At 43.2% G+C, this 21,789-nt stretch overlaps 1 protein-coding gene across 2 annotated transcripts in view; it reads left to right on the top strand.

Annotated features, from left to right (window-relative positions):
* The first annotated feature begins 703 nt into the window (after positions 1-703).
* The window catches only part of npr1b (natriuretic peptide receptor 1b), a 57,549-nt gene continuing 36,463 nt past the window's right edge, over positions 704-21,789 (top strand). The window contains exons 1-2 of one of the 2 annotated variants that reach the window (XM_024385701.2): positions 704-1,149; positions 6,140-6,954. In XM_024385701.2, coding sequence (XP_024241469.1) covers positions 6,189-6,954 — 766 coding nt within the window. In that variant the 5' untranslated portion in view covers positions 704-1,149; positions 6,140-6,188. Of the gene's footprint in view, positions 1,694-6,139; positions 6,955-21,789 lie in introns of both variants that reach the window. The other variant, XM_024385700.2, reaches the window with a different exon arrangement.

Raw genomic sequence — 21,789 nt, 5'->3', positions numbered from 1 at the left:
CTACAACAGCGACTGTGGTATTTTTGGGATGCATATTTGATTATGAGTTCGGACATATAAAGTATGTTTGTTAAAACTACTAAACGCATACATTCAGTTGTTCGGAACTCACTTCAAAGAGGTAGGCTCTCTAAACTAGTGCTAGCACATCCACAGATCAAATGCACAGCTGGAACGCCGGTGTTTAGATCTGCCTAATTCGAAAGATTGCTGGTGTTTTAGTTGGCGTATGCTTACTTCGATTTTGACTTTATGCCGATGAAGATAAACAGAGTATGTTTTTTTACATGATTATTGCATAATCTGCCTACTGCCATAATCAGTTGAATGTATAATTATTTCTGTGCATGTAAACGCACTGTGGGTGTGTAACCTGATTTACATGTTCAACCCCCGATATTTTATGACAAAGGTGCATGCACTCAACAACTGGTATAATTTCTCTCAACATAGACTGTTGGACATGCTTTTAAATACAGATCCTCTGTGGTAGAATTATTTACCACTGTGCTAATTGCTTGATAAGAAATATTTGTATGGCATTGGCAATATGTACATTGTTACGTCATGCCAATAAAGCTAATTGAATCGAAATATTTGTATAATAGATCCACTCCTCCTCTCTCGCATTATCTCTCTCCTCCCTCCCTCTCTCCTCCCTCCCTCCCGCTCCAGTGGAAACGAAAGCCTACCCCTGTGCCGGAGTAAGACGGCGCCACGAGATGAACACACACACTTTCATACAAGCACAGCCACACTGTTCCAGCGTCAGGCAGTCAGTCTCTACTCGGACTGGCCAAGGCTGCCTCAGGCTATCCAGCGCAACACTGAAATAGACAGACAAGGAATACTGTCATGAAACCAGACATACACACACAAACAATAGGGGGTCACAAACACAGGGATCTACAGCTGTGTGAGGAGCCGAACACACCCTCAGACCAGACGAAGGGAAGCAGAGTGTGTGTGCGCGTGTTTCTTTGACCCGTGGCTGTGGAGGATTTTCCTGGTGTGTGACGGCACACTACTTTTGCCATCTCGCTTTCTCTACCTGATGCGGTGGGATTTCCTGACCCTGGAGTTCAACAGCTGACCCACGCAGGCATAGAATCAGCTTCCCTGAGTTGGAAACCTGCAACACAGCTAAAGGTGCTGAGCAGTGCTGGTACTTTGCTATCCTTTCCTTGGACTATTTTCTAATTCAGGCAAAAAGTTACACCTTCTCATGCTACAACTATGAAACAACAGGCACATTTTTCTGCAGAGATAGGCTACTTTGTCTGACACAGCAAATAACCGACTGTCATGGCTTAGCCTAAAATAATTGAATCGGGAAAGCCAACGTCAACTTTGTCCAGTCTATTTTCTTTGGTAATAAGAGGTGGGAGCTAGTACCTCTCAAATGACTGACTGTGGCTGTACATTCATTCTGTTGATTTTCCAATTTGATTTGTTTCTTATTTCTTTGGGCGCAACTAAAAGGAAAAACGTAATTTACGTTTTTTTTGGTCGATATCCCCGGCTTTCGTGAACCACGGGTTGCCTTTTCGCGGGTTTCGCATGCCCATCAGTACCTCTGCCCACACAACTCGAGCCTCGCAGCTGATATTTCACCTCAGTCACTGACAGTCACACGTGCCAAGACGTCGTAATAAACCAGAGTTTGACATGGAGGGAGAAAACTCAATTTAAGGTAATTGTATTGTATTTAGGCAGATGTCAAATATGTTTTTGTAGCCGCAACACATTTGAATCCATGTTAAATTATTTTGAGTGTAGGCTATGATGTGAGAACAAATATTTAGGCTTAATATAAAGCTAATAGCTTTACAAAATCAGGCATACCGTCCTTATAACGTTTTAGGTTTTGCTATGTATACATTTAGTAGTTTTAAATATGTGTTATCTCCTAGAAAAAGCCTTTATCTGATTGCAGACATCAGTTTATCATCAAATCCAATCAAATCAAATTTTACTTGTCACATACACATGGTTAGCAGATGTTAATGCGAGTGTAGCGAAATGCTTGTGCTTCTAGTTCCGACAATGCAGTAATAACGAACAAGTAATCTAACTAACAATTCCAAAAAAACTACTGTCTTATACACAGTGTAAGGGGATAAAGAATATGTACATAAGGATATATGAATGAGTGATGGTACAGAGCAGCATAGGCAAGATACAGTAGATGATATCGAGTACAGTATATACATATGAGATGAGTATGTAAACCAAGTGGCATAGTTAAAGTGGCTAGTGATACATGTATTACGTAAGGATGCAGTCGATGATATAGAGTACAGTATCTACGTATGCATATGAGATGAATAATGTAGGGTAAGTAACATTATATAAGGTAGCATTGTTTAAAGTGGCTAGTGATATATTTACATCATTTCCCATCAATTCCCATTATTAAAGTGGCTGGAGTTGAGTCAGTGTCATTGACAGTGTGTTGGCAGTAGCCACTCAATGTTAGTGGTGGCTGATTAACAGTCTGATGGCCTTGAGATAGAAGCTGTTTTTCAGTCTCTCGGTCCCAGCTTTGATGCACCTGTACTGACCTCGCCTTCTGGATGACAGCGGGGTGAACAGGCAGTGGCTCGGGTGGTTGATGTCCTTGATGATCTTTATGGCCTTCCTGTAGCATCGGGTGGTGTAGGTGTCCTGGAGGGCAGGTAGTTTGCCCCCGGTGATGCGTTGTGCAGACCTCACTACCCTCTGGAGAGCCTTACGGTTGAGGGCGGTGCAGTTGCCATACCAGGCGGTGATACAGCCCGCCAGGATGCTCTCGATTGTGCATCTGTAGAAGTTTGTGAGTGCTTTTGGTGACAAGCCGAATTTCTTCAGCCTCCTGAGGTTGAAGAGGCGCTGCTGCGCCTTCCTCACGATGCTGTCTGTGTGAGTGGACCAATTCAGTTTGTCTGTGATGTGTATGCCGAGGAACTTAAAACTTGCTACCCTCTCCACTACTGTTCCATCGATGTGGATGGGGGTGTTCCCTCTGCTGTTTCCTGAAGTCCACAATCATCTCCTTAGTTTTGTTGACATTGAGTGTGAGGTTATTTTCCTGACACCACACTCCGAGGGCCCTCACCTCCTCCCTGTAGGCCGTCTCGTCGTTGTTGGTAATCAAGCCTACCACTGTTGTGTCGTCCGCAAACTTGATGATTGAGTTGGAGGCGTGCATGGCCACGCAGTCGTGGGTGAACAGGGAGTACAGGAGAGGGCTCAGAACGCACCCTTGTGGGGCCCCAGTGTTGAGGATCAGCGGGGAGGAGATGTTGTTGCCTAACCTCACCACCTGGGGGCGGCCCGTCAGGAAGTCCAGAACCCAGTTGCACAGGGCGGGGTCGAGACCCAGGGTCTCGAGCTTGATGACGAGCTTGGAGGGTACTATGGTGTTGAATGCCGAGCTGTAGTCGATGAACAGCATTCTCACATAGGTATTCCTCTTGTCCAGATGGGTTAGGGCAGTGTGCAGTGTGGTTGAGATTGGATCGTCTGTGGACCTATTTGGGCGGTAAGCAAATTGGAGTGGGTCTAGGGTGTCAGGTAGGGTGGAGGTGATATGGTCCTTGACTAGTCTCTCAAAGCACTTCATGATGACGGATGTGAGTGCTACGGGCGGTAGTCGTTTAGCTCAGTTACCTTAGCTTTCTTGGGAACAGGAACAATGGTGGCCCTCTTGAAGCATGTGGGAACAGCAGACTGGTATAGGGATTGATTGAATATGTCCGTAAACACACCGGCCAGCTGGTCTGCGCATGCTCTGAGGGCGCGGCTGGGGATGCCGTCTGGGCCTGCAGTCTTGCGAGGGTTAACACGTTTAAATGTCTTACTCACTTCGGCTGCAGTGAAGGAGAGACCGCATGTTTTCGTTGCAGGCCGTGTCAGTGGCACTGTATTGTCCTCAAAGCGGGCAAAAAAGTTATTTAGTCTGCCTGGGAGCAAGACATCCTGGTCCGTGACTGGGCTGGGTTTCTTCCTGTAGTCCGTGATTGAATGTAGACCCTGCCACATGCCTCTTGTGTCTGAGCCGTTGAATTGAGATTCTACTTTGTCCCTGTACTGGCGCTTAGCTTGTTTGATAGCCTTGCGGAGGGAATAGCTGCACTGTTTGTATTCAGTCATGTTACCAGACACCTTGCCCTGATTAAAAGCAGTGGTTCGTGCCTTCAGTTTCACACGAATGCTGCCATCAATCCAAGGTTTCTGGTTAGGGAATGTTTTAATCGTTGCTATGGGAACGACATCTTCAACGCACGTTCTAATGAACTCGCACACCGAATCAGCGTATTCGTCAATGTTGTTGTCTGACGCAATACGAAACATCTCCCAGTCCACGTGATGGAAGCAGTCTTGGAGTGTGGAGTCAGCTTGGTCGGACCAGCGTTGGACAGACCTCAGCGTGGGAGCGTCTTGTTTTAGTTTCTGTCTGTAGGCAGGGATCAACAAAATGGAGTCGTGGTCAGCTTTTCCGAAAGGGGGCGGGGCAGGGCCTTATATGCGTCGCGGAAGTTAGAGTAACAATGATCCAGGGTCTTTCCACCCCTGGTTGCGCAATCGATATGCTGATAAAATTTAGGGAGTCTTGTTTTCAGATTAGCCTTGTTAAAATCCCCAGCTACAATGAATGCAGCCTCCGGATAAATCGTTTCCAGTTTGCAGAGAGTTAAATAAAGTTCGTTCAGAGCCATCGATGTGTCTGCTTGGGGGATATATACGGCTGTGATTATAATCGAAGAGAATTCTCTTGGTAGATAATGCGGTCTACATTTGATTGTGAGGAATTCTAAATCAGGTGAACAGAAGGATTTGAGTTCCTGTATGTTTCTGTCATCACACCATGTCACGTTAGTCATAAGGCATACGCCCCCGCCCCTCTTCTTACCAGAAAGATGTTCGTTTCTGTCGGCGCGATGCGTGGAGAAACCCGCTGGCTGCACCGCTTCGGATAGCGTCTCTCCGGTTAGCCATGTTTCCGTGAAGCAGAGAACGTTGCTGTCTCTGATGTCCCTCTGGAATGCTACCCTTGCTCGGATTTCATCAACCTTGTTGTCAAGAGACTGGACATTGGCGAGAAGAATGCTAGGGAGTGGTGCACGGTGTGCCCGTCTCCGGAGTCTGACCAGAAGACCGCTTCGTTTCCCTCTTTTTCTGAGTCGTTTTTTTGGGTCGCTGCATGTAATCCACTCCGTTACACTGGTTGTAAGGCAGAACACAGGATCCGCATCGCGAAAAACATATTCTTGGTCGTACTGATGGTGAGTTGACGCTGATCTTATATTCAGTAGTTCTTCTCGGCTGTATGTAATGAAACCTAAGATGACCTGGGGTACTAGTGTAAGAAATAACACGTAAAAAAACAAAAAACTGCATAGTTTCCTAGGAACGCGAAGCGAGGCGGCCATCTCTGTCGGTGCCGGAAGTACGGAAGTATCATAACCCTATGCGCCCTATTACTCAATTGTTTTTGATAAAATACTTTATAAACAAGATGTAGCCTATAGCTTCAAATGAATCAAAGTGATTGCCCTCAGATTGAACACTGTTCTATCTAGCCTACATGCATGTGAAAATGGCATGCAAGGCCACATCGATTATTGCTAAATTGTTTCGGTATTTGGTGGTGTACCAGGCTTTGATGCTAAACAAATCTCAACGAGTGCAGTTTAACAGTTAAATCAATGCATATCCTGTCAGGTGCAAGCTCAAGGGTCTACCAGTTTGATAGAGGCAATTAACAACCATGTAATTGTCTAAGAAAGTTCTCCTTCACTATAACTTACTAAAGGGAGCTGTGACAAGTATTTTGTCACACATGTTGACATTCTTTGATGCATGGTTAATTATTCCGTTTATATTCTCAACTCCTGAGTATAAATCTGATTTGAGGGGACAGAACTGCCCAGTAACTCAGTAACTCCAGTCTGGTATAAGGGAGTCACCCTCTCACAGATGTTCTATAACATGGTAGTGCAAAGGCCACTCAAACGTGACATGAAGAAAAATAGTTTGAGGGAATTCAGTTGTGACGAAGCAAAACAGCTCTTTGAACAGAGTTGAACAGATATGCAGAGACTCCAAACTGTGTGTGTGTGTGTGTACAAATGTTTCCCTATATCTCCCTCTTTAGCTCTACAGGATAAATAATTCACAAGGACATTATTCAGCAGCCTAACAGGATGAGGATGCAGGGAGAGAAACTGTTGCTGGTTCTTCTTCTGCTGCTGGGTGCCTGTCTCCAGTGGGTCCAGTCTGGCATGTCCTCCCGGCACCGTGATTCACACCGACGCCCCAGAGACCACCGGGACCATCAGCAGCACGGGAACATCACGCTGGCCATCATCCTACCACAGAGAAACACTGCCTACCCCTGGGCCTGGCCCCGTGTGGGTCCGGCTCTAGACCGAGCCATCAACACCATCAACGCTGACCCAGCGCTCCTCCGCGGCCACCACCTGGGTTATGTGTTTGAGAACAGCGAGAACGAAGAAGGCATCTGCTCTGAGTCCATCGCCCCACTCATGGCTGTTGACCTCAAGTTCGCCCACGACCCTTGGGCTTTCATTGGGCCGGGCTGCGACTACACCTCCTCCCCAGTGGGCCTCTTCACCACCCACTGGGACATCCCCATGGTAACGGCGGGCGCCCCAGCCGTGGGCTTCAACGGCATCAACATGTACCCGTCCATCACCAACACGGGCCCCACGCACAAAAAGCTGGGCAAGTTCGGCCTCCATATCTGCAAGCACTTTGAGTGGAAGGAGCAGGTGCTGCTCATGTTCAGTGATAACAAGAAGGATGACCGGCCGTGCTACTTCGCTGTGGAGGGCCTCTACACAGAGCTACACTTGAACAACATCACCTCGGTGGACCTGGTGTTTGAGGAGAACACTGGACCTGTCAACTACTCTGACCTGCTCCACAACATCAAGCAAGATGGCCGAGGTGAGTCCCCTACGTTCACTACACATTATTCACAGCTTTGTATTCTACATATTGTGAGAGCAAATCCGTTAATGTTCAGTGGGTTGGCACAGTGGAACTTGTTTCATTATGGTTAGGCTTGTCAGCCTAAGAACAGCCTAAAAAGAACCTTCTTGGATCATGTTATTTATTCAGCCGAAGCCCTCATGACATAGATTTCTTTGAATTTGTTGACACAGCTGTACAAAAATAGCTAAGCTGTATGTGCTTGTTTTCACATTTACGATTGCGTGTGTGTCTCACTTATTACCTATGATATTTGTTGTCTCTGGCCCTCTGAATGATTCGTAGCAGCATGGCTTGTTAAGCGTGGCTATTAGCTTTTGATCATTGCTGCAGGGCATGAATGCACCGGCAGACTGAGCAAGAATTATGAGCTCAATCGATGCTGTGCAGATCAGACAACTCACTGCTGCAAATGGCCTGTCCTCAGGACAGACAGAGATAATAAGATCGGCGTCATTAGATGATACAGCAGTTTTATGGACCCCTCAAATTTTGTCCACCGAATGAAAAAATAAATATATATATTTTTAAATATTTTTTATTTAAAAAAAATAAAAAATTCCACTGTATTTTGGTTCAGTTTACCCTTCTGCTGCCTTTGAGGAAATGGGCACAGTGAGTACTGTACAAAGCAAATATAATTCATTGCTACTCCAATCTATCACTTTCTTTACAAAGTCAAGTGAGTCAACAAATAGATAGATAAGCCTCTCGATTGGTTCCCTATGAGCTTCCCTCTCCCGTTCCCACACGGGTATAAAAACGTCTCCAGAGAAGACATTTATTAACAGAGGTCAAGAGCTGTCCGACCTTATAAGGGAGCTGCAGTCAACATATCAGATCTGTAGGTATTTCCTGCTAAACAGACTCCGTCATTGGGCTAATTACCCTGGCCCTTTGCTTTTTGTTGGTCTGCAGTTCATCATATTTAACCAGAGGTGAGCAAATTATGGACTTAGTCAAATTAGGGATTTGTTCAAACAAAACTGGTAATCCATGTCCTGGAATTTCTGTTCAACAAGAAAGCATGTGTGACTTAACATGTTTCTTTTTGTTTTCACACTGTGAACTTTGTTGTTTTGGTTACATGGATCCAAAATTTGTACTTTATGGAGCGCCAGAATACTGTTGTCTTTGGTTTATTTCAAATTCACAGTCAACTGGGTGTGATTAATTAGGGCTTTTAGTTAAGGTTGTCTGACTGAGATCTGGTATAATGGCCACACTAATTTGAAAAAGGACATGGGGTCAGAGCTAATTGTAAAGCCATGCATTTTGATGGAGTGCAGTTGACCTGTGTGCGCAGAATTTATGAGTTGTTTTATGTATTTAGGTTAAAGGGGCAATCTGCAGTTGCTACATCCATGTTTGAACTTATAAATTAATTATATGTACTCATTGATACTTGAAGAATATAACTTAGAAATGCCTCATATATAAGCAAAGTAAATATAAAATATATAGCCTCAAAACATGCTTAAATCTATTATTTTGATATCATGGATGGTCAGTCCTTGCATCCATAGCTCTGTCTATGAATTTGAGAGTGGTTACATTTCTCCAGCCCCATCCCTTAGCTTTTTACCGAAACAGGGACCGGAGATTACTTTATTGTTTTAACTACTGATTGCCACTTTAAAGTGTCTGTTTGGCATTAACAGTCAGAAAATGTTTAACCCAAAGACCTTTGTAGACATGTTTTTTTATTGCTCATACACCTGCCTGGGAAAAAGCTATCATAGGGGATGCAATGGTTCATTAGATTGGGACCAGTGTAAAATATAATTCATATCTGAGTAAAAAGGCCGTTTCCTGAATATAACCTCCACCATGGCCCCGTTAGGAATCAAAATAAACTAAACTCCCACGGTATTTATCAGAAAATCTCCTATGCTTGAAACAGCCATTTGTACAACTCCATTTGGAAGAATACCCATGGAAGAGTTATAGTGGAAATTTGACTGATTCAAAGAAGAAAAGACTAAGTCATAAAGTAGCAAGTGGAACATTTGGGTTAGCCTACACAGTATATGAGAGTACAAGAATACTTCCTGATTGTAACTCTGTTCTGTCAGAGCACACAATCAGCAGCTAATTTACATGTTGTTGTGGTGGTTGACAGTTTGTCTCAGAACAGCAGATGGTTTGAGGATCAGACAGACCTGCTTTATATTCAGATTTCATGCATTGCTTTTCTCCGCGTGTGGAAACTCTTTTCACAGCTCAGAGACAAGTAATACCACAACAACACCAACACTCATCTCATGCTATGGTTGGAGAGAGTGAGGGGCAGGAGTGCTCAATGTGCAAAAAAAAAAAATGTGTGTGTGGTGCGAAAAGATAATGTAACAACCTACCCAGCCCACCGTAACACGTAGACACACATCTGTCACACTCACCAGCAGTAATGTGACCTTTTCCTCAGCACTCATCAAGAGAGAGGAAGCCTTTCACAATATGTCCCCCCACCTCACCACCCCCTGCCGCCATCCCCAGGGACCAATAAATAAATACTCACACAATTATGATGAGGAAATGACACCAGAGACGGTTTACATGCTGCAAGGACCTCAGTCTGTTGTTTGGGTACATTCATTGTCTCACCAACAGTTGCTTCTCTCAATTGCCCCTTTTAATGAAAAATAACATGGCTTGGATTGTTTTGGACTGGTTTCATTCTTGCTTCAGGGGCCTTAACAATAATCCAGGAGAAAAAGACAGAAAGTGTGGTCTCTCATATCAAAAAAGTGTACATATGTTTTTGAACTCAGTCGAGGTCTCAATTTACTTGAGTTAAAATACTAGAATATACAAGGTGCAATTTCTAAATATGGTTGTGGATCAGCCGTTTTTCTCTTGTTTTGTCAGTCACTGATAGCCAGTCAATTAGCCCATGTCAGCTCAAATAATTTTAGATTGCTAAATTAGTTTAGCTGCCAGCTATCTATAATTGTTAAGCATGGATGTGGGTGTGCAGATCCATGAGCAACCTGTGGCGCCTCATGATGAGTTCAGATTTTTGTGGCCCCCAGAGCCCTATCAAAGTTGCCCATCCTTGACTTAGAACATCCAGTTTTGTTGATTTTGTAAAATAAAAAAACTGATTTTGAGAGCGAAAACCTAAAAATAGGGAAAACAAAACTGAGAAAAATAAATTTGGGAAACACTCAACAGAATTAGTCAAGAAATAAAACAGATTTTATAGGAACACTACAAATGCCCTTTAGTTGATTGAGCACTTTGACCCCCACTTCCAGCTCCTTTCAAAATAGGATCCTTACCAACCCACCACTGCTGCACTGCAGGGAGCAGGATGGAGATGGTGGTGTATTGAATATTGATCAAGTTTAGGGGTATAAATAACTCAATGTTGGTAACTCATCATATAACTTGTAGAAGAGCTAAGCCCAGTGGACCGGGTGGGTGTACATGGTGTGTGAAATTTAATAAGGGGCCATTTTCTGAAATGTCAAAAAGATTTAGTCAACAACAACAACAGAAAATCAGACATTTGTTTCCCCCAAGAGTCCTTTCATGAGCACAGCATTTATCAGATGCAATAATTATAACCATAACAACCAATATAATAATTTATCATTATGTTTTTATGAGATAATCTTATACAGAAAGGAAGAGTTGAATCTTGTGAAGGATTTCCTCCAGTCCACTGGTCATGCATATTTTATGTGTGGATTTGCACAGTCGACTGCACTTCTTTTCAATTATTTTGGTGTTAATTCCTTAAAATTAACCTGTTATTTCACCAGGTAGGCTAGTTGAGAACAAGTTCTCATTTGCAACTGCAACCTGGCCAAGACAAAGCATAGCAATTCGACACATACAACAATCCAGAGTTACACATGGAATAAACAAAACATAGTCAATAATACAGTAGAACAAAAGAAAACAAAGAGTCTATATACAGTGAGTGCAAATGAGGTAAGATAAGGGAGTTAAGGCAATAAATAGGCCATGGTGGTGAAGTAATTACAATACAGCAATTAAAACACTGGAATGGTAGATGTGCAGAAGATGAATGTGCAAGTAGAGATACTGGGGTGCAAAGGAGCAAGATAAATAAATACAGTATGGGGATAAGGTAGGTAGATGGGCTGTTTACAGATGGGCTATGTACAGGTGCAGTGATCTGTGAGCTGCTCTGACAGCTGGTGCTTAATAAAGCTAGTGAGGGAGATATGAGTCTCCAGCTTCAGAGATTTTTGCAGTTCGTTCCAGTCATTGGTAGCAGAGAACTGTAAGGAAAGACGACCAAAGGAGGAATTGGCTTTGCGGGTGACCAATGAGATATACCTGCTGGAGCGCGTGCTATGAGTAGGTGCTACTATGGTGACCAGTGAGCTGAGATAAGGTGGGGCTTTACCTAGCAGAGACTTGTAGATAACCTGTAGCCAGTGGGTTTGGCGACGAGTATGAAGCAAGGGCCAACCAACGAGAGCGTACAGGTCGCAATGGTGGGTAGTGTATGGGGCTTTGGTGACAAAACGGATGGCACTGTGATAGACTGCATCCAGTTTGTTGAGTAGAGTGTTGGAGGCAATTTTATAGATGACATCACCGAAGTCGAGGATCGGTAGGATGGTCAGTTTTACGAGGGTATGTTTGGCAGCATGAGTGAAGGATGCTTTGTTGCGATATAGGAAGCCTATTCTAGATTTAATTTCATCAGGTCGATGAATACGGCTGCACAGTATTGTTTCTTATCGATGGCGGTTAAGATATCATTTAGGACCTTGAGCGTGGCTGAGGTGCACCCATGACCAGCTCTGAAACCAGATTGCATAGCGGAGAAGGTACGGTGGGATTCGAAATGGTCGGTAATCTGTTTGTTAACTTGGCTTTCGAAGGCCTTAGAAAGACAGTGTAGGATAGATATAGGTCTGTAGCAGTTTGGGTCTAGAGTGCCTCCCCCTTTGAAGAGGGGGATGACCGTGGCAGATTTCCAATCTTTGGGAATCTCAGATGATACGAAACAGAGGTTGAACAGGCTAGTAATAGGGGTTGCAACAATTTCGGCAGATAGTTTTAGAAAGAGAGGGTCCAGATTGTCTAGCCCGGCTGATTTGTAGGGGTCCAGATTTTGCAGCTCTTTCAGAACATCAGCTATTTGGATTTTGGTAAAGGAGAAATGGTGGGGGCTTTGGCGGGTTGCTGTGGAGGGTGCCGAGCAGTTGACCGGGTTAGGGGTAGCCAGGTGGAAAGCATGGCCAGCCGTAGAGAAATGCTAATTGAAATTCTCAATTATAGTGGATTTATCAGTGGTGACAGTGTTTTCTAGCCTCAGAGCAGTGGGCAGCTGGGAGGACTTTACAGTGTCCCAGAACTTTTTTGAGTTGGTACTACAGGATGCAAATTTCTGTTTGAAAAAGCTAGCCTTAGCTTTCCTAACTTCCTGTGTATATTTGTTCCATATTACCTGAAAAGTTGCATATCACGGGGGCTGATCGATGCCAATGCATCAGGATGTTTTTGTGCTGGTCAAGGGCAGACAGGTCTGGAGTGAACCAAGGACTATATCTATTCCTAGTTCTACATTTTTTGAATGGGGCTTGCTTATTTAAGATGGTGAGGAAGGCACTTTTAAAGAATAGCCAGGCATCATCTACTGACGGGATGAGGTCAATGTCATTCCAGGATACCCAGGCCAGGTCAATTAGAAAGGCCTGCTCGCAGAAGTGTTTTAGGGAGCGTTTGACAGTGATGAGGGGTGGTTGTTTGGTCGCAGACCCATTATGGATGCAGGCAATGAGGTAGTGATCGCTGAGATCTTGATTGAAAACAGCAGAGGTGTATTTGGAGGGCGACTTAGTTAGGATGACATCTATGAGGGTGCCCGTGTTTACGGATTTGGAGTTGTACCTGGTAGGTTCATTGATAATTTGTGTGAGATTGAGGGCATCAAGCTTGGATTGTAGGATGGCCGGGGTGTTAAGCATGTCCCAGTTTAGGTCACCTAGTAGTACGGGCTCAGAAGATAGATGGGGGGCAATCAATTCACATATGGTATCGAGGGCACAGCAGTGGGCAGAGGGAGGTCTTGTTTCTGGAAAGTTGAATCTTTAGAGGTAGAAGCTCGAATTGTTTGGGTACAGACTTAGATAGTAATACAGAACTCTGCATGCTATCTTTGCAGTAGATTGCAACACCGCCCCCTTTGGCACTTCTGTCTTGGACAGATTCAAGGATTCAGACACGGCTAAGACATCCGGGTTAGCAGAGTGTGCTAAAGCAGTGAATAAAACAAACTTAGGGAGTAGGCTTGTTAATGTTGTTTCCTGTCAGAAATTGTGTTTCTGGGAGTAACAAAGCTCTGTCTCTGTGATGGTAGTGTAACAGTGTTGCTTCCGTCCATCTCCTCAAACCAGGGACTCTATGAACACATCGACAACTGTCACCCAGGAGGCATTGTTACCTATCGCTCCACATCATTAATTGAACGCCATTTCACATACGCTCCAGTAGGAGTAGTTCTCCTCTGAGGAGGTTGGCCTACATAGACTAATCGATAAATGAATGCTGTGTGTGGAAGGAGCACAGTTTATTTCAGGACAACTCTGTTTGGTTAGCTGTTTTTAACATCTGGAGTAGTAATTTTCCCCGCATTGCATTGTGTGTGTGTGTGTGTGTGTGTGTGTGTGTGTGTGTGTGTGTGTGTGTGTGTGTGTGTGTGTGTGTGTGTGTGTGTGTGTGTCTGCCATCATTATCAACCAACCCAATTGACTACGCTAAAAAAGAGCAACAGCCAAAAACATTTGGCAAAGTCTGAATTTTTTATCTACTTTGCTGAAATGGTTGGACAGAACACAACCATACATTTATCAATGTTGTAACCTTTTTGCACAATACCTGGTATTATGAAAGATTCTTGTTTAGTTACAAAAGCCATGGAATCATGTGAGTGGGGTGTTTATCAACACAGTCCTGACCTGAATTTAGAGTTTCTGAGGTGACAGAAAAAGTGTGAAAGTGACCTTTCATTTGGACTTTGATATTAGCAAATATATTTGAGCAAAGGTGAAATGTATCACTAAATGATGGACCCCATGTGGACACAGCTCTCCCCTTGCCACCCCCTCTCTGCCACACCTCTACCTTGCCCTTCTCTTTGCTCTCCTCAACCCCACCTTGGTATGCTAATCAGTTATATTTTGGAACAGGCTGTTTTAATCAAGGATGGTGTAGCTTCACAGGTGGTTCAGTATCAGTCCCATTCATCTTATTGATGAGGAAGTCTATCTACTGTCAAAGCCATACTGTAAAGATAATCATTTCCAAAGAAAGCCGAATCAAAGAGTTATTTTCCTTTTCACTACACACCCACATGCCCAGTGATTACATAACTTCTATAGGTTAGTGAGAGTACAGTGTGCGAGTAGCAAAACTATGCACTGCATATCCAAAAGCAAAGCATGGCTTGTTAATCATTAGTTGAGGAATTATACAGCACCCAATTGCTTGATGAGATAGGAGCACTCAATTCATCCCAATGGGATTTCCTGTCTATAAAGAAATGTATTTTTTCCGCTACTGCTACTCTGTTCATCATATATGCATAGTCACTTTAACCATATCTACATGTACATACTACCTCAATCAGCCTGACTAACCGGTGTCTGTATGTAGCCCTTCTACTTCTATAGCCTCGCTACTCTATATAGCCTGTCTTATTTACTGTTGTTTTATTTCTTTACCAACCTATTGTTCACATAATACCTTTTTTGCACTATTGGTTAGAGCCTGTAAGTAAGCATTTCACTGTAAGGTCTGCACCTGTTTTATTCGGCACATGTGACAAATAAACTTTGATTTGATTTGAAATGTCTATACACAGTTCCAAGAACATCACACTACCTGTAAAAGGGAGGGGGGGATTTTTCAATTACCTTTCATGGTGGCAGATCTTTGTAGAAAGTGTTGATGAGCGAGAGAGTTTTGGCAGTTGAGCTTGTTAACACAGTGTTAAGAGGGTTGTTGACATCACCCTTGCCTCGACATGACTCCTTCACCCCATAGCTTGGACTTCCCAAAAGGGGTGACGCAAGACCCTGGAGCTTCCATCTCACCTCGTTCTAACGCTATGGTTGCCGAGGCAGAAGGTGCCCATGCTGAACCTAACTACCCACAAGGCCTTGCCTTTCCCTTTTCTCCCCCTTAGCCCCCCCGGGCCCGTCCATCTGGCTTCAGTTAACAATGTATATTCTGGAATCCTGGAGAGGCAAGGAGAAGGAGGGGAGCCAGACATGTAGGCCTATAGTTTGCCTTAGAGCCTGGGGGAGATCGTAGTGATGATGGTTTTGGTTGGTTTTAGATTTGTTGGTTTGCATGAATACACACAGATGAGTCAACACACACGTTTAGTTATCTTGGTGAGTTTAGGCCTGCTGTTCATCACAGGTGGAGTCTGGAGTCCCGGGAGGGACGGAGGCTGCTTCTGCCATAATGGTTCAGCTTTGAACACACTCCTATGCCAATTTAACATTTAACAAAGCTTTTTATAGTTAGACATTGTGTAATTGGATGTTTTCTGTATGATGTTGGATTTTCACTCTAAGAAAAAAAGGTGCTATCTAGAACCTAAAAGGGTTCTTGTCAGATGGTGAGTGTAGCTGGTGCACGAAGTCAGGCGCAGGAGAGCAGACTGAGTGAGCAACGTACTTTACTCAACAAGGCACAAGGTAACAATTACACTTGACCAAAACGGTAACGCACGGGTGAACACAGCACCCGTCAAAAAAACAGCCATCAAAATAAGCCTAACTGAACATGTAATAATCCCGCACAACACCATGGGGGAAACAGAGGGTTTAAATACAGGAACAAATAATTGTGAAATGGAAAACAGGTGTGTGAAAACAAAGACCAAACCAAAGGAAAAAGAGAAGTGGATCGGCGATGGCTAGTAGACCAGCGACGCCGAGCGCCGCCAGAACAAGGAGAGACACCGACTTCGGCGGAAGTCGTGACAGTTCTTCTGTTGTCCCCGTAGAATAACCTTTTGAAGAACCCTTTTGGTTCCAGGTAGAATATTTTTGAATCCAGAAAGGTTTCTATATGGAACCAAGAAAAGGTTATCCTACGGGGACGGCCAAAGAACCCTTTTGGAACCCTTTTTTCTAAGTGTTTAGATAAGAGAGCACAGCTCTAAACTAGACAGTGGATTGTAGCTGGTAATTCCATGCTGGGGACAAATCTACAGACTTCTCTACCATGTGTGGGGACCATTAGCTTCCAGGGAGTGAAAAAATTGGGTGAAAAAAGACAAAATATTCCCGAAATGTTTTAAGTTGTTTGTTGAAATGAAAAACAACGTTGGGGTTTTAGGCTGGGTTTCTGTACAGCACTTTGAGATATCAGCTGATGTACGAAGGGCTATATGAATAAATTTGATTTGATTTGATTCAACCAGTTTTTCCCCAGTGAGATGGTGACTGCATGGACACAGAGGGGTTGTTTGGAGTGAAGTACACAGTGACATACTGGTACATACTGTTACATCAGTCTCATTTATTTTGCCAGCTTCGGGTCCCCATACACTAGTCTTCTTGCTATCATCCAAATATCCCAATAGGTATGCCTAGCAGCAATGTTTCTAAGTAATATCCCGCATAACAATATTAATTGGGATTCACTTCCACTGTTTGCATATCGCAATTTGTAATTGTAATGCAACTAGATAATGTAATGTTTAATCAAGAACCATGGAAGTCTGCTGCCTCTGTCACTTGACTGCGGAATTGTCTGTGTGTTCAGGAGGAAGTTGACAGGTCCTACATCACAGTAATTCAAAGACTTAATCAAGTGTCTTTGTTTCTCTGGAATGTTTTGGGAGATTACACTGACACAGAGGGATTGATTATGTTATCACTTACCAATTTATAGGAAAGGAAGAAGTTGTGTGGGGTAGTGAGAGACAGAGTAAAGAGGGCTACGTGGCGAACATACATCCGTGACTCGATAACAGCCAGTTAAGTTATTAAATAAAACATTTTAAAACGTTTGTAAATATATAATAATGGTCCATCAGCCTGTCGCTACTCTGAGGTTGTGGACTCTGAAGTAAGTTAGGAAAAATAAATGAAGGTGGAGGGAGAGAAAGAAATAGAAAAAGTAAGAAATGTTCTTATTCCTTCCTTTCATCACCCTCCTTCTCCTTCTAACACCCCCCTTATCTCTCAATGTCACCTTCTGCTAACCTTGTGTGAAGGTAAGAAAATCAGACAGGATGGTGTGGTGATGTGTGACAGACATTCTATTCGCTATCTCCGCCTCACCCTTGCTCTCTCACCCTATCGTCATGGTATCAGCTGGGCTATCCACAGTGAAACCACCACATCATCAGCTCTTCTGAGGTTCGAAGTTCAAAGGAAGTGTCAGACCGCCTGAAGATGATAGTGGAAGTGTGTGTTTGACTGTGCACTTATCAGGCATGAAAGGTATGTAAAGTCACAGTGTTTGCTCCGCCTGGTGCCGGGATCAGGGGTCAGGCCTGTGCTTTGCCCCCTTGTACCGCTCTACACTCCTCTAGCCGTGATGCCATCCTGGTTTGTTTCCATCCACTCATGTTGCACATTGGGTTAGCATTCATAACAAAATCAAGGGTGTCAACAGCTTGTCTTACACCAAATGTTACATATCTTGGTGCCACTACAAGTTGAGTGTGGCACCAAACAACTGGTGGCGCCATTGTTTGTAGGGGATCCAGATATGGATGGAGTCTCACCAGGAGAAGGGCACTCAGACCCTCCTTCTACTTATAAGTCTCCTGAGCCCAGGGCGACCCGGGAGATCCATTTTAGTCTCCTTAGGTTTGTTGGTTTGGTTCCACTGCTCCCTTCCTGACCAGGGCCATTTAACCCTGAAACAATAGAGCCGCCAGGACAGGAAGTGCGTGCTACAGGAATGTCATCATGTCCCTGGAGACTTCCTGTGCCACTCTTCCAAGCCACATGGTGCCAGACCAGACCACAATAAACTAGATAAGACCCTAAATAGACCATAACACAATAACCCATCAGACTAGACCAGCCCAGAACCCAATACACTATTACATTGACACGTTAGAATAGACTAGACTAGATCAGCCTAGACCTACCTGTACTAGAACAGGCCACACAGGATCACAGCAGCACAACCTGCTTATGGGGTATAGGGCTTAAGGGTTGTTTTTGGACCAGGCAAAACTAACACAATGGCGCACAGAGAATGCTGAACACGGTTTGACATCCACACACACTTAATGTGTGCTGCCGTGGCAGTGCCAGGTACTTGGCAGCCTGCAGTAATTACCCAGGCTAATGAAGGGTCTGACCGAGGTAGTTAGCCTCTGGCTGGGAGCAGAGCTGATCATAGAGCTAATAAAGCCCTATTTCAGATCACTGTCTCTGACCCACCGCCACAGGCACTACTATACCCCAGCACAATTAGCATGCGGACTAACATTGAGTGTCCCCCCTCCTTTCTCTCATTAGCCCTATTTACAGTACCTTCAGAAAGTATTCATACCCCTTGATTTATTTCACATTTTGTTGTGTTAAAGCCTGAATTTATAATGGATTCAATATATTTTTTCTCTCACCCATCTACACACAATACCCCATAATGACAAAGTGAGCACATTTTTGAAATTATTGAAAATTAAATACAAAAATATCTAATTTACATATTATACCTGTCAAAATTTTGGACACACCTACTCATTCAAGGGTTTTTCTTCATTTATACTATTTTCTACATTGTAGAATAATAGTGAAGACATCAAAACTATGAAATAACACGTTACTAAAAAGTAAAAACAAAAATATTTATTTCTTCAAAGATTCTTCAAAGTAGCCACCCTTTGCCCTGATGACGGCTTTGCACACTATTGGAATTCTCTCAACCAGCTTCATGAGGTAGTCACCTGGAATACATTTACATTAACAGATGTGCCTTGGTAGAAGTTCATTTGTGGAATTTCTTTCCTTCTTAATGTGTTTGAGCCAATCAGTTTTGTTGTGACAAGATTGGGGTGGTATATAGAAGATAGCCTTATTTGGTAAAAGACGACAGTCCGTCATTACTTTAAGACATGAAGGTCAGTCAATCCAGAAAATGTCAAGAACTTTGAAAGTTTCTTCAAATGCAGTCGCAAAAACCATCAAGCGCTATGATTAAACTGGCTCTCATGAGGACCGCCACAGGAAAAGAATAACCAGAGTTACCTCTGCTGCAGAGGATAAGTTCATTAGAGTTAACTGCACCCCAGAAATCGGCAATTAACTGTACCTCAGATTGCACCTCACAGAGTTCAAGTAACAGACACATCTCAACATCAACTGTTCAGAGGAGACTGCGAGAATCAGGTCTTCATGGTCGAATTGCTGCAAAGAAACCACTACCAAAGGACACCAATGACAAGAAGAGACGTTCTTGGGCGAAATCTGTCCTTTGGTCTGATGAGTGCAAATTTGAGATTTTTGGTTCCAACCGCCGTGTCTTTGTGAGATGCAGAGTAGGTGAATGGATTATCTCTACATGTGTGGTTCCCACCGTGACGCATGGAGGAGGAGGTGTGATGGTGTGGGGGTGCTTTGCTGGTGACACTGTCTGGGTGATTTATTTAGTATTCAAGGCACACTTAATCAGCATGGTTACCACAGCATTCTGCAGCGATACACCATCCCATCTGGTTTGCGCTTAGTGGGACTATCATTTGTTTTTCAACAGGACAATGACCCAACACAGCTCCAGGCTGTGTAAGGGCTATTTGACCAAGAAGGAGAGTGATGGAGTGCTGCATCAGATAACCTGGCTTCCACAATCACCCGACCTCGCCCAATTGAGATGGTTTGGGATGAGTTTCAGAGTGAAGGAAAAGCAGCCAACAAGTGCTCAGCATATGTGGGAAATCCTTCAAGACTGTTGGAAAAGCATTCCAGGTGAAACTGGTTGAGAGAATGCCAAGAGTGTGCAAAGCTGTCATCAAGGCAACGGGTGGCTACTTTGAAGAATCTCAAATTTTAAATATTTGTTTAACCCTTTTTTGGTTACTACATGATTCCATGTGTTATTTCATAGTTTTGATGTCTTCATTATTATTCTACAATGTAGAAAATAGTAAAACATATAGAAAACCCTTGAATGAGTAAATGTGGACTGGTACTGTAAGTATTCACACCCCTGAGTCAATACTTTGTTGAAGTCTTTTTGGGTAAGTCTCTAAGAGCTTTGCATACCTGGATTTTTCTTGATTTTTTTTTCAAGCTTTGTCAAGTTGATTGTTGATCTTTGCTAGACAGCCATTTTCTTGCCATAGATGTTCCAGACAATTTAAGTTGAAACTGTAACTAGGCCACTCAGGAACAATCAATGTCACCTTGGTAAGCAATTCCTGTGTAGATTTGGCCTTGTGTTTTAGGTCATTGTCCTGCTGAAAGGTGAATTTGTCTCCCTGTGTCTGTTGGTAAGCATCTTGAACCAGTTTTCCTCTAGGATTTTACCTGTGCTTATAGCTGTATTCCATTTCTTTTTATCCTAAAAAAACTCCCTAGTCCTTGCAGATGACAAGCATACCCATAACATGCTTGAAAATATGAATAGTGGTAGTCAGTGATGTGTTGTGTTAGATTTGCCCTAAACATGTTTTGCAGTATTACTTAAGTGCCTTGTTGCAAACAGGATGCATGTTTTGGAATATTTTTTATTCTGTACAGGCATCCTTCTTTTCACTCTGTCATTTAGGTTAGTATTGTGGAGTAACTCCAGTGTTGTTGATCCATCCTCAGTTTTCTCGAATCACAACCATTAAACTCTGTAACTGTTTTAAAGTCATCATAGGTTTTCGTCCTCTGAGTTAGGAAGGACGCCTGCATCTTTGTAATGACTGGGTGTATTGATACACCATTCAAAGCCTAAATCATAACTTCACCATGTTCAAAGGGATGTTCAGCGTCCATTTCATTCATCTTCTACCAATCGGTGCCCTTCTTTGCGAGGCATTGAAAACCTCCCTGGTCTTTGTGGTTTAATCTGTGCTTGAAATTCATTACGCGATTGAAGGACCTTACAATTATCTGTATGTGTGGGGTATAGAGATGGGGTAGTTAAATCGTGTTAACCACTATTGAACACGGAATGAGTCCATGCAACCTATTATGCGGTTTGTTATTTTGACTCCTGACCTTATTTAGGCTTGCCATGACAAAGGGGTTGAATACTTATTGACTCAAGACATTTGTTTTTTACAAACAAAATTCTACTTTGACATTATGGGATATAGTGTGTGACACAAAATCTACATTTAATAAATGTTAAATTCAGGCTGTAACACAACAGAATTTGTAAAAAGCAAATGGGTGTGAATACTTTCTGATGATTCTGTATCTCCACACCGCAGTAAAGGCCTGGCGACTCATCATTATTTCATATTTTTTAAATTGAATTTCACCTTTATTTAACCAGGTAGGCTAGTTGAGAACAAGTTCTCATTTGCAACTGCGACCTGGCCAAGATAAAGCATAGCAATTCGACACATACAACAACAGAGTTACACATGGAATAAACAAAACATAGTCAATAATACAGTAGAACAAAAGAAAACAAAGAGTCTATATACAGTGAGTGCAAATGAGGTAAGATAAGGGAGTTAAGGCAATAAATAGGCCATGATGGCGAAGTAATTACAATATAGCAATTAAAACACTGGAATGGTAGATGTGCAGAAGATGAATGTGCAAGTAGAGATACTGGGGTGCAAAGGAGCAAGATAAATAAATACAGTATGGGGATAAGGTA

Source organism: Oncorhynchus tshawytscha, linkage group LG23, assembly GCF_018296145.1.
Source record: "Oncorhynchus tshawytscha isolate Ot180627B linkage group LG23, Otsh_v2.0, whole genome shotgun sequence".
NCBI classification, from domain to species: Eukaryota; Metazoa; Chordata; class Actinopteri; order Salmoniformes; family Salmonidae; genus Oncorhynchus; species Oncorhynchus tshawytscha.
The sequence above is the reverse complement of the archived record's forward strand: the minus strand, read 5'-3'. Positions and strand labels throughout refer to the sequence as shown.